The sequence below is a fragment of the Rhinolophus sinicus genome, linkage group LG07, assembly GCF_036562045.2.
Source record: "Rhinolophus sinicus isolate RSC01 linkage group LG07, ASM3656204v1, whole genome shotgun sequence".
Taxonomy (NCBI): Eukaryota; Metazoa; Chordata; class Mammalia; order Chiroptera; family Rhinolophidae; genus Rhinolophus; species Rhinolophus sinicus.
In genome coordinates, this window is record NC_133757.1 from 79,956,297 (window position 1) to 79,969,545 (window position 13,249).

General features: G+C 46.0%; 1 protein-coding gene across 18 annotated transcripts in view; it reads left to right on the forward strand.

Moving 5' to 3' along the window:
• The window catches only part of EPS15L1 (epidermal growth factor receptor pathway substrate 15 like 1), an 89,627-nt gene that overhangs the window by 52,487 nt on the left and 23,891 nt on the right, over positions 1-13,249 (forward strand). For 17 of the 18 annotated variants that reach the window (XM_019736823.2, XM_074337982.1, XM_019736828.2 and 14 more), the window contains 5 exons: positions 3,158-3,281; positions 4,195-4,245; positions 5,344-5,480; positions 10,078-10,138; positions 10,929-11,011. In XM_019736823.2, coding sequence (XP_019592382.1) covers positions 3,158-3,281; positions 4,195-4,245; positions 5,344-5,480; positions 10,078-10,138; positions 10,929-11,011 — 456 coding nt within the window. The remainder of the gene's footprint in view (positions 1-3,157; positions 3,282-4,194; positions 4,246-5,343; positions 5,481-10,077; positions 10,139-10,928; positions 11,012-13,249) is intronic. The other variant, XM_074337978.1, reaches the window with a different exon arrangement.

The following is a 13,249-nucleotide window of genomic DNA, read 5'->3' on the forward strand; positions in this document are numbered from 1 at the left end:
TGGCCTCTTGCCCTTGTTGTTGGTACTCAATCAGTCTCTAGTAGAAAGTAGGTAATAAGTCATCCGGACTTAAACCTTGCTGAGAACTCATCCTGAGAACCTGGGTTGTCTGTTGCATCCAGCCCCCAGCAGCCCGCGGGAGCCCGTGTTACTGAAGCTCCAGCGCTGATTATTAAATAAGAATTTTGTAAGCTGGTTGTTCAACCTGTAACTTGAAATCAGCCATGGTGTATTTACACCCCAGAAATTGGCAGACGCTGCCCATCAGGACTCTTTGAGAGAGCTGGTTCGCCAGCATCCCACTGCCCAGCCCCCTTTAAAAAGGAAGGAATGTCACAGAAATCCCTTGAATGCCCTTTCACAGTTGTCTGTTTCACAGTCTATTTCCTACGAAGTGCAGAACTTGAGACTGGTCACTGAACTCGTTGTCGAAGGTATTTTACCTCTGCCAAGGGATGTAACCCTCACCCCGTGCTGGTCTGCTGCACTTGCATCTCCCGAGTTGGCAGATGGCTCAATGCTCGTTGGTAGGTGGTCAGTGGATGGGGGAGGTTATGGTGTCTGATCTAGGGGGCGTGTAGTTTTCTGCTCTGAATCTGTGTGAAATGGAATCCAAACCCCCGGTGGTTCCCCTAACCACATGAATGTTGCTGGGGTCTTCTGAGGCTTCTCCTTTGAAGGGGAGGAAGCAATAGCTGCCTCAGGCACATCATTGCTCCTGAGAGAGAGATTGCAGACATGACTTTCATTTCAGGGGGCTCGCAGCTGGAGCCCCTAAAGTCAATCTCTCTCTGCCATTCTCCACTGGTATTTGGCAGCCTTCCAAGTAACGATGGAAAACATTTAAAAAACCAAATCCAAACAAAGAAACCCAACCAATTAGTAAATCAGTGCCAATTAAAAACGAACTAGAAGCTTCCGTTCTGAGGCCAAGCTGTCATTCTTAACTCCCTGCTTCATCCAGATCGTCATCCCTCTTGATCTTTCTGGAGCAGACACCTTGCCCCATCATGCAGTGTGAGAAGCTTATTTCCCCTTGGCCCCCAGGCTTCCTTAGATTAGGACCTCTCCATCATGTTTTCTGAGAGCCTCGTTAGGTGCTCCTTGGGTACCCATCTTGTGGTCATTGGCACCACGACGTCCGTACAGAACTGCGCTCTGCTGCCAGACGCGGTGCTTGCAGACCTCTGTACTTACTTGCCTAAGAATCTGGCGTGGTTTCCCCACCTTGGGAAGCCCTATGGCTGGAGGCTCCAGATAACCTTTCCCAGGTAAGAAAAATCACTCTCTATTCATCAGAGACCAGGGGTGTGGGTTTGCTCTTCCAAAGTCCGTGGCTTCCTGTTAGCCCGGTGCCTCTGAAAACCCATCCTGCCCCCCACCTTCTCGCCCTCCGCCCTGCCGCTGCAGGTAGACTGGCCCACATGGTGGGAGCCTTATCAGGAATCTTCCTTTGGTACCTTTGATGTCATTCCCCTGTTAACACTGTCTGTTTTTTGACAGAAGCCCCAGCTCTTTTATTTGCTTTTGGTCAGTAGGAATAATGGATTCGTGTGCCAGCCACACAGATGCCCACACATTCACCAGAGTCAGGGAGCACACTGTGCTTTTTACTATCACAGTGAAACCTTCATGTTTTCACTGAGGATGTGTCTTTATTAACCAAAATACACGCAGTATTGCTAAACCAAGTGCATTGTTCCCGCGTATATTGTTCCGCCCCTTTTCAGGCCATTTTCCACTATAAAAATGTGCTCTTCAAAAGCAGATCTTTTTCTTTTGATTTAAATATGCTTGTTTGTTTCTAGAAATAAGTACTTTTTAAAAAAAATGCAAAGTATTGTATGCTCTAGTAATTCTAACTGCATAAGCACTCACTTCCTCCCAGGATGTAAATAGCCAGCGTGCTCCCTGGTGTGGAAACAGCATTTTCTAAAATGCCCACACACTCTCTGAGAAAAGATGACCAAGGGAGGTCACACCTTTGAAGAGGCCCATGCTGCAGTTGGGTGGCTCGTTACATTTTCTTCTTGACATTTCCAAAAATATGACTTTTTTCCAGACTGAATGATTTTAAAAAATTTCTAATTGTGGTCAGATATGCATAACATAACATTTACCATCTTAACCACTTTAAGGGTTCAGTGACATTAAGTACATTCAGGTTGTGCAGCCATCACCACCATCCATCTCCAGAACTTTTCATCTTCTCAAACTGAAACTCTGTCCCCATTAAACATTAACTCCCTCAGGCCCTGGCACCCACCATCTACTTTCTGTCTCTATGAATCTGATCCTCTAGGGACCTCATGTAAGTGGAATCACACAGTATTTGTTCTTTTGTGTCTGGCTTATTTCACTCAGTATAATATCCTTACGGTTCATCCACGTTGTAGCAGGTGTCAGAATTTCCTTCCTTTTTAAGGCTGAATGATATTCTATAGCATGTATATACCATGTTTCCCTGAAAATAAGACCTAGCCGGACAGTCAGCTCTAGTGTGTCTTTTGGAACAAAAATTAATATAAGACCCGGTCTATTTTACTGTAATATAAGACCAGGTCTTATAATATAATGTAATATAACATAATATAGTATAGTATAGTATAATATAATATAATATGATATAATATAGTATAATAATATAGTACCGGGTCTTATATTAATTTTTGCTCCAAATGACGCATTAGAGCTGATTGTCCGGCTAGGTCTTATTTTCGGGGAAACATGGTACCACGTTTTGTTTTTCCATTCATTTGTCAATGGATGCTTGGGTTGCTTCCACTCAGTGATTTTTAAATAAACTTTTTATTTTAGAAGTGTTATAGTTGGTCCGAAGGGTGTGGGTTATTGTTAAGGAAAAAAAAAAAAGAAGTGTTAGACTTAGAGAATAATTGCCAAGATGGTAAAGAGGGTTTCCATATACCTCACACCCAGCTTCCCCTGTTGTTAGCATACAGTACATTTATCACGACTAATGAATCACTGTCAACACAATATTAACTAAAGTCCATCTTCAATGATTTTTTCTAAAAGTCATTCTCATTAGGATCACACCACTTAAAGGGGAAATATACAAGTTAGGTATTGGAATTCTGTACTTTTCTTTAATTCTGAAATAACAAAATCCCTGTCCTGTCTCTTCACAAAATTTTAGGACGATCCTTTCAAAAATAAAGCCTTGTTATTTAGCAACAACACCCAAGAATTGCATCCGGATCCTTTCCAGGCAGAAGATCCCTTCAAATCCGACCCATTTAAAGGAGCCGATCCCTTCAAAGGTATCTCACTTGGCATCCACTCTCTCACTGAAAGGCTGTGTAATTTGTGCCATTTAGGGTTATCTGGAATAATTGGGAGATACTACCCTCTGAAATGGAAGAGGAAAGGAATTCTTTGAGCCTCATGGGCCTCTTGAGTTGTCACCTCACCCAGTTAAGTAAAGAGCCGAGGCGCTGGGCTGAGGTGGGAAGAGCTCACGGCCTGGCCCTGAGACTGCACACTTGAGTTCCCTCCCACCAGTGGGGTGGCAGATTCTTCCTCGCACCCCTCGCAGGATTGGTAAGACAATCAGATGTAGTAATGATTATGAAACTGCCTAATGAATGACAGAGCCCCACGTAAATCTAAGGTCTTAACTGGCAAGTTTACCCAGAGCCACATGTGAATCAAGAATAAGAATTTCTAGAAACAAGATTTCCTAAGTTTCTCCATGTTTTTCAGAGCAAAACATTATTTCCAGGAAGGCTATCTGTATGTTTCTGAGAAAAATGCCAAGGCAGGGTGCGGCAACGGGAGCCTTTCCAGTTTCAGATTTGGAGTGAAGGACCTTAGGTCCAGGGTGCACCAGGCAGCTGCTGAGGCTCAGATGTACCGAGCTCATCCTGGCTCCAGGTTTGGCACTGTGGCTGAGGACTGGGCAGCCCCCGGCCCGTGTGCTTGTAGCTGAGGGACATGAGAGGGAGGTGAGATACAGGAGTGACATGTGCCATAGAAAGAGAAGAATGAATTCCTGGCTCATTGTACATTTGCTGCAACTCTGGCCCGTGTTGAGCAGCCAACAATACCTTTCATTTCATCTGAAACGTCCTCGCCACGGAAAACCTCAGCCAGTGGCCTCCCCTGTTCTCCCGCTTCGACATGCCAGGGTCATTTCTACTGTAGAGCTAAGTGTTCCTCTCTCTTCTAATCTAGGTGACCCATTCCAGAATGACCCCTTTGCAGAACAACAGACAGCTTCCACAGGTAAAAACAAAAGCCTTTATTAAAAGACACGTTTCGTGGATTGGTCTTCATATAGTCCTGTTCCTCGTTCGAGTCGAGGGTACTGGAAGCACCTTTCAGCCTCCTCTGCCAGGCCCCCCCCTCCCCCACCTGGCAGCAGGGCGGTTCATTTCTGAAGGAGTCTGGCAGCGATGCTGTCCCCCACCTCACAGTCTGGTGCCTAGAAAAGGAGCTCCTAGTAGCCCGGCGATTGGACACGCCCACAGCAACTCGGTCACTTGTGCCTGCTTGTATCACCTGTGGCAGCTTCCAGGGGTCCTGTGTAGTGCTTGCTGTCCACACATCCCAGGGGTGGCGGCAGTGTGTATTGGGGACGATGGCCATCTACATTGCACGAAAGCCTAGTGTCCTGTTCCCTCCTGGTGAAGGTGGCTTCCCGCCTTCTCCAGCCACCCACATCCCACATTTGAGGGGAATGAACACACCGTGGGCGTGGTGTTGGGCTCACTCTGCCTGTTTATTTATCTATTTATTTATTTATTTTTTTTACTGGGGTGAAATTCATATAACACATAATTAACAGTTTTGAAGTGAACAATTCACTGGCATTTAGTACATTCCCAACATTCTGCAACTACCACCTGTTTTCCTAGTTCTAGAAGATTTCTCTCACCCCAAAGGAGACCCATCCATATTAGCAATCACTGCCCATCTCTCTCCCCCAGGCCCCAGCGACCAATAATCTGCTTTTCCGTTTCTACGGATTTGCCAATGTTGTTTATTATTTTTAAAATCAGCATTATTGAGAGGTATAATTTACACACAACAAAATTCACAGTTTTAAGTATATAGTGAGATGAGTTTTGACAAATGTGTACAGTCACATGGGATAGAGAACATTTCCATCATCCTAAAAGGTTCCCCTGTGCCACCTACCTGCAAGTCCCCAGGGCCCTGGCAACCACTGACGTACTTACTCTCTGTCACTATGGGTTTACCTTTCCTAGAATTTCATATAAATGGCATCAGTTACGTATTCTTTCATATTTTGGTTCTTTCATTAAACATAATGTTCATTCATGGGGCAGTCTTTTCCTCACTTTCCAAAACACTTTCTAGATCCCTTCGGAGGAGATCCTTTCAAAGAAAGCGACCCGTTTCGTGGCTCTGCCCCTGACGACTTCTTCAAGAAACAGACGAAGAATGACCCATTTACCTCAGACCCATTCACGAAAAACCCTTCCTTACCTTCAAAGGTGAGTGACGCGGGAAGGTGACGGTGCTACATGTGTGAGCACGGCCTGTGTGAAGGCAGCTTGTCCTTACCCTCTGAGTGGCCGAGTCAGGACTCCGCCGTTCACACTGTGCTTGCTAAGCCTGACCATGTGGGCTGTGCGAGGCCAGGCGATTCTCTAGCAGCTTCTGGGTCATGGGCCAAGCGAGTCTCATTACTGGATGGCAGGACGACTGTACTGCGGGTCCCTGCTGGGCTTGTCCCGTGAAGCAGGGTGTCACATCCAGTGGTCCAGTGAGCCCAAGTCGGGGGGCTGTGACCTAAATAGTTCTCATTCCTCTGTCCCTTGCTGTGCTCCTTTACTTCAGCACAGGCCTGTCTGGTGTGTTCTCTGCTCTGTCGCCTGCTTTCCCTGACGCTCTGTCTCCTGATGAAACAAAACAAAGCACCACACGCTCCCACACACTGCCCCAGCCTCCACACGACATCTGTGCTGTCTACCTGACGCACAGCATGGATGGTGACATTGGAGTCACACTGCCTCAGTGGGTCCCCATCACTGCAGGAGGAAGTCCAGGCGTGCAGCGTAGCCGCACTTAGTGTGCAAGGCAATTGTGTGCCCCACACTCCGCATCTGTCAAACCAGGTGTTGTGCACGTTAGCTCCAGTAGACTGGGTTACATTGGTGTCGACTAGGATTTAAAAAGCAAAAGTGTCTTTTTGTGACTGAATAGAGAATTTGTGTGACTATGTGAGAGTGGTTTGTAGCCGCCTCCTTTGGTGTTCTAGGCTGCATCTCTGTCCCCACCTTATGCTTCGCTGGTTTTCCTCTTCTCTATGGCTCTGTCCGTCTGCAGCACCGGCCCAGAGCTCCTCAACGGCAGGGGTTCATTTGTAACGTTTCTGTCTATAAGACCTGTTGTGGGATCCGCTTTCCATTCCTGGTATTGATGATCGATTCTCTCTCTATCAATTCTGTTATCTTCCATGAACCAACTTTTGGCTGTGTTAATTTTCTCTTCTGTTTGTTTTCTATTTCACTGATGTTTGCTCTTTATTATTTCCTTCCTCTACTTATTTTGGGTTATAGTACTTTGCTTTTCCATTTATAATATCTTAAGATTCAACCTTCGGTAATTGATTTATACCTTCATTTCCCCCCCCCCTTTCTTCCTCCTCCCCCTCTCACTCTGGTTCAAGCCAGTTATTTCTCAGTCTAGTTGTATAGGACACAGCTCCCTGGCCCACGCTGGTGTTACGAGCCTAGTCGGTCGCCGGTCAGTAATTGGCTGCTCACAGCGGCTCACAGCGGCTGCCAGCCACTCATGGCAGCACACAGCAGTCTGCGGCAGCCCAGCTCCAGGGAGAGCTGTTGTTCACAATCTTAGCTGTAGAGGGCACAGCTCACTGGCCCGTGTGGGAATCGAACCAGTGACCTCAGTGTTAGGAGCACGGCGTTCCCACCATGTAAGCCACTGGGCCGGCCTAGACCTTTTATAATATGTGTTTAAAGCTACACATTTTTCTCTAAGCACTGCTTTAGCTGCATTCCACACATTTTGATATGTTGTACCCTCATTGTTTTTCAATTAGATAATTTCTAGTTTCCCTTGTGATTTCTCTGTTGAACCATATATTGTTTCATTTCCAGATATTTGCGTTTTTTCTCTAGGTATCTTATAATACTGATTTCTAATTAAAATCTGTTGTTATTAGAGAATATATTTTGTATGTTTTCAATCTCTTTAAATTTATTGAGACTTGTTTTATGGTCTGTGTGGTTAAACATAGCGCATACAATTGGGAAGAATGCCTGTCTGCAGTTATTAGGTGTCATGGTCTATAAATGCCAATTAGGTGAAAGTGGTTGATAGTATTGTTCAGGTCACCTATGTGTTTACTGTGTGTGTTTTTTCGGTCTTCCAGTTGCTGAAAGGGGGGTGTTAAAATCTGATTGTGGAATTGTTTCTATCCTTTGTATCCCCCTTAATTCTGTCAAGTTTTGCTTCATATATTTTGAAGCTGTTAGGTGCCTGCCTACACATGTATGGTTATTGGTATCTTTCTGATGCAGTGACCTTTTTATCATTATAAAGAGTTTCTTGTTTTCCTCTGGTGATATCTTTGTCTTGCAATCTATTTTATCATACATTTAAAGTAGCCATTTTATCTTCCTTTTGCTTACTGTTTGCATCAAATATATTTTTTCATCCATTTACTTTCAACGTATCTTGTATTTATATATGAAGGATGTGTTTTGTGTCGAGCATGTAGTCGGGGCTTACTTTTCTATCCAGTCTGGAAATCTCTGCCTTCTAACTGGGGTTTCTAGTCCATTAACATTTAATGTTATTATTGATATGGTTGGATTTAAGTCTAGTATTTTATTATTTGCTTGCTTTTTATCACCTGTGTGTTTTGTTCTTCTGTTCCCCATTTCCTGCCTTCTTTTGGATTATTTGAGTATTTTTCTAGAATTTCATTTTCATGTATATGTTGGCCTTTTAACTATACCTCTTCTCGTTATTTTTTAGAGGTTGCTTTAGGAATTACCATATATACTCTTAACTCTTCATAGGCTACTTGTAGTTAATGTTATATCACTTAATGTAAAATATAGAAAACTTGCAATCATATAGGTCCATTTATCCACTTTCCCACAACTAGCAGTGTCCCTTATGTTATAGCTGTCTTATGAATGTAAAACATCTAAATATATTATAAACCCCATAAGACAGTTTGCGTTAATCCATTGTATATATTTTAAAGAAATTTCAGAGGAAAAAGTGGCCTTTTATTTTTACCCATAGATTTACTGTTTCTAACACTCTTCGTTCATTTCTCAAGATCTGATTTTCTCTCCATTATCGTTTTCCCTCAGCCTGAAGAACTCACTTGGCACTTCTTATAATACTGATCTACTTTGTTGTCATTCTGGAAGAGTCTTTGTGCCTGAGCTAGTAGTATTTTCTTTCCTTTCAGCACTTTTAGGGTGTTGTTTCACTGCCTTCTGGCCTTCATTGTCCTTGATGGGTTGTCATCAGTCTTTCTGATAATTGTTCCCCCATCTGTAACATGTTGTTTTCTCTGGCTGCTTTAAAGAGTGTCTCTTTATCTTTTCTTTTGTGTAGTGTGGTTGTGAAGTGTCTGGATGTGGTTTTCTTGTATGTATGATATTTGGGGTTTTCTGAGGTTTAAATCTATAAATTATGTCTTTCATCAAATTTGGTAAGTTTACAGCCATTATTTCTTTGAATATTTTCTTTTTCTACCCTATTGTCTTTCTCTCTTCTCTTTTTGGGATTATGATTACACGTCCCCACAAGTCCTTGGAGCTCTGTTTTCACGCTTTTTTTCTCTTTTTTCTTCAGATTGGGTAATTTCTACTGATCTGTCTTCCCTTACCTTTTTCTCTATCATCTGTTGTTTAGCTAACCTAGTAAAGTTTTTATTCCAGATAAACTTTTTAGTTTTAGAATTTCCATTTGTTTCTTTTGGATAGTTTCTGTTTCTCTGCTGAGATCTCCTGTCTTTTCACCCAAGCATCTTTTCCTCACTGAGCACAGTTGTTGCTGCTTTAAAGTTGTCGTTCTCTGAGAATTATAACATCTGGGTCCTTTTGGGATTGGTTCCATTGATTGTCTTTTTCCTTGAAGATTGGCCACATTTTTCTGATTCTTTGTATGTTGAGTCAGTAGCCTGTGCATTATGAGTGCTCTGTTGTGGAGTCTGGATTCTGTTACATTCCTCCAAAGAGTGTGGGAGGTTTCGTTTCAGCAGGCCATTACCTTGGTGAGATTCACGCTGCAAAGTCTCCCTCTCTCGCCTGCAGTTTCATTACTGTGGCCTTAGCTGTAAGCTGCTCTCAGTCTGCAAGGGGTAAGTCTGAGACTTGGGCAGAGCTGATCATGGAATTTGGGGCTCTCATTCTCTTCCTCTCCTCTCTGTGCTCGCTTCGGCAGCACATATACTCTTCCTCTCCTCTCTGGATCCCTGTCTCTTTCCCATGGCTGTGGTTGTCTGAGACCTCCATCCTCTGTTCTTCAGGCCAGAAACATGGCATTTTTTATTGGAGTCCCTGTACCCTTAGACTGTGGCTTTCAAAGTGGAAAAATCAACCTTGTACAGTCAACCCTTGAACAACATGGGATTGAACTGCGTGGGTCCGCTTATTCCATTTATAAGTTGTTCAAGGGTCAACTGTAATTTTGATCTGGTTGGGAATCGGTGTATGTGGAGAGCTGACTATAGTCATATGTGAATTTTCAACTGCGCAGCGGGGTAGGGGGTGGTCAGCACCCCTAACACTTGTGTTGTTCAAAGGTCAACTGTAGTGTTTTTTCTGCCAAGTTTTAATTCTCCTCCAAAGCCTTCTTGCTTTGGTTCACTTCTGAGCCTTCAGGCAGTTGGTTGTTTTTGGATTTTGTCTAGAGTTTATCTATAGGAGGGGTCAGTCTATTGGGATTTTACTCTGCTGGGGTTTAGTTTTAGTCATTTGTCCTCCCCAAGGCCCAGCACCAGATACAGTGCACGTAGATGTCAAGAAAATTTGTGGTTGAATGAATGGACAGTGCAACAAATGAACTGCTTTTCACTCTTTCCTCTCTCCTTTCACTCAGCTCGACCCCTTTGAATCCAGTGACCCTTTCTCAACCTCCAGTGTCTCCTCAAAAGGATCAGGTGAGACTGATGGCTGTTCTCCTTCTGACTCTTCCTCAGGCAGTGGAGCCCACACAGTTAATGCTTTCATTTCCAAAACGGGTGTGTTCTCAGTGTTTATGTCATTAGTCAGTGGCACCCAGACCCTCCCCTGAAGCAGTTCGGCCAGAGCTCCTGCTAGCTACTCATCTTCCTAAGCAAGCTCTAGCATCTTTCTGGAAAGGAAGCTCAGCAGTAGGAATTAATTCAGTGATTAACCCCAGCATTATTAGGTACTCTTAACTCATTCCTCCATGTAAATCTTTGGTTCGTACCTTGGTTTTTTTTTTCCTAAAAGAATCCAAAGTTTTACCAAGGGTACTGGCTTGTATATCAAGGAAGGGGAGCATTTGCAGACTCCCCGTTGCTTTTGGGAACAGGCCCTGCCTGGTCCTGTTGCCTTGCCGGGCATTTCGCTCATTGGTTATAGAGTTTGATATCATAGGTGGGCATGGGGGCGTTACTCGAGGCAAGTCACCTCACCAAAGAGAAAGCTCAGTAAAAGTCTCTACCTGCAGGTGACCACCCCACATCAATCGTGTGGATGGCGGGTCACTGTCGAATAGCCCCTCTCCTCCCTCTCACCTCCCTTCCTGACCCAGCGGGTCAGCAGCCATCACCCCGTCAAAGAAATGACCCCAGCAAAGAAACACAACTGCCTTGGATCTCCTGCTTCTAGGGCTGTTGAGTACTGAGAGGTGACACTTCCCCCTGACCCCAGGAGGTGTCCCAGGATACCCTGTAACTCTCCCTCTGTTGCTGCTGCTTGCAGGTCCCTTTGGAACCTTAGACCCCTTCGGAAGTGGGTCCTTCAGTAGTGCTGAGGGCTTTGCCGACTTCAGCCAGATGTCCAAGGTAAAGCCCCTCCCGTGGAGATCTGCGCCTCTGCCCGAGTCCGTGTGCCTCTTGTGGTCTTGTCGTGGCTGCCAGGCGTAGTTGTTAACGCCACATATATGTTTCCTCTGTACCTGTCAAACTCTGCAATGTACCCTCACACAAGGTTGTGAGGAAGCGAACAGGGTCTGGAAAGTGCCCATAGCTATGATCAGACCCATCTCCCTCCCTCCGAATGAAGCTTCCTGAGCCCCCAATCCCTCCCCATGCATAAGTGCCACGGGCTACCCGCCCTGCTCCTCCTGGCGTCTGATGTCAGATCTCAGGAGATAAAGTCATTGCTGTAGTGAACAAACCTGAGAAGGTGTTAGGCACAGAGGGCTTGGGAGGGAGGCAGGCAGCAGGGCCTGGTGTGCAGCCAGCTGAGGCGAGAACCGTGGGCCACAGGCTGGCAGGTGGAGGGTGTCTGGAGAAAGTACCCCAAGTGTCTGGAGCTGCCCTGGGACAGAACCCCGGAAGGATTTGGAAACAGGGCTCAATGAAGAAAGCTGCAGGTGAAAAGTAAACTGTTCAAGACAGACCACACTCACACTGGCTGGACATTGTATCTGTGTGGGTCTGGTTACGTTAACGGACTGTGAATATAGCCCCCGATGGTGTCAGACCGCTGTCGAGAGGGGCTCGGTGGGTACGGTGTGGTTAGAGCTGAATCTTTAATGTAGCGAGAAGTCAGTAGATCATGTCTGAAATGGACAGATTAAGAACTAACAGTAGAAGCCCATGATACTGAGGTAAATTCCAGAAGAAAGAAACTAAGAAATAAAAAACGTTGGCCTTGGCGAATGGGAAAGGTAATGGGCCGAGGGTCTTCTGTTCTTATAAACTTTAGGGTCCCTTGGTTTTAACTATGAGCATATGTTTCTTTGATAAGAATTAAGGAAAGCATCATTAGATGTGCCCCATCTTAGCCTTAAGGCCCCAGTTTCCGGCACCATGTGTTCTCCTCCTTGGCAGCCCCCCAGGCAGGTGAGGGGAGATCCCTCATAGATAAGGAGACTTGCGATGGCCACAAAGCAGTAGGACCCTGCTTTCTTTATTCGTTCTGCCATTGAACCACCACCTGTGGGGGTGGCTACAGGTAGAATATAGCCCTCACCCCCTATCTTATATCCTAGTGGGTGAGGCTCACAGCCAGATGGTGCAGAAGGGGCTGGGGACGGGGGCCCCCGGAATATGTGAGAGCTGAGCACCTGCAGCAAGGAGCACCCTCCTCATCCCTGCCAGTGCCCCTGCCATGCCAGCTCCTCGGGGTGCCCTGCCTGCTTGCTCCATGCTCGCTCATCGCCAGGAGCACACAATTGTCTGGGCACCGAACGCTTGTGGTTAGCATGTGTGATTGTGGCACGTGGCTTCCGAGAAAGACTTGAAATTCTGTTTAGGTTTTCAAAGAAGCCCATGAGCATAACTGGCGAGGTAGCACATAGTTTCTGGGAGAGGCAGAGCATTTGTGTGCCCATTGGCCGCTGCAGGGAGGGGCCCAGCAGTGCTTCTGTGGCCTCGCTCCTGCCAGTATCAGGCAGGAAGCTGCAGGTGGAAAGAGCCTCCATCCCGCAGATGGAAACACCGTCACCCTGATGGTTGGGATCTTGTCTGGGATTGGCCAGAAAGCACCTGGGTATGAGATCGCCTGTCCCTTAGTGGCTCTGACACATGCCTGGGCTCCTTGAGTGGAGCTGTGTGTCCTCTGCTTCCATCCCTGCTTAGTGGGCGGAAAACCATCTCCTTAAATCATAAAACTTCTGCCACACGGTGGCAGCAATCCCCAAGGAAGGATTTACTTTGGATTCTCAAACTCTCAGTGTGTCCTCTCCTTGTAGGAGGTCAGAGTCAGAGGGAGTATGAGCTTGCAGTGGCCCATCTAGGACAAGGACGGGGGCATGAGCGAAGCCCCCCTTTCAAGAGGTGTCCAAGTAAAGACTGCGTGGGCTCTGAAGGCCAAGGCAGGACGGCCAGCCGGGGGGCCCTGACGGCCGGAATGGCCCCCCTCCCTCCTGCAGGCCGACTCTGTAGAGACCCCAGAGCCAGGCAGCTCTGAGCCTGGGCTCTCCTGTCTTTCTGCCCATTCTAACCTAAAGTTGCGCTTCCTTCTTGTAATTCTAGTTTCCCTTTCCTTGTCCCCATCAGGCCGTACACACACGTGCACTTGTGACTTTAGAGCCAGCGCCCCTTCCTGTTGGCAATGCTGGGAGGGAATGGAGC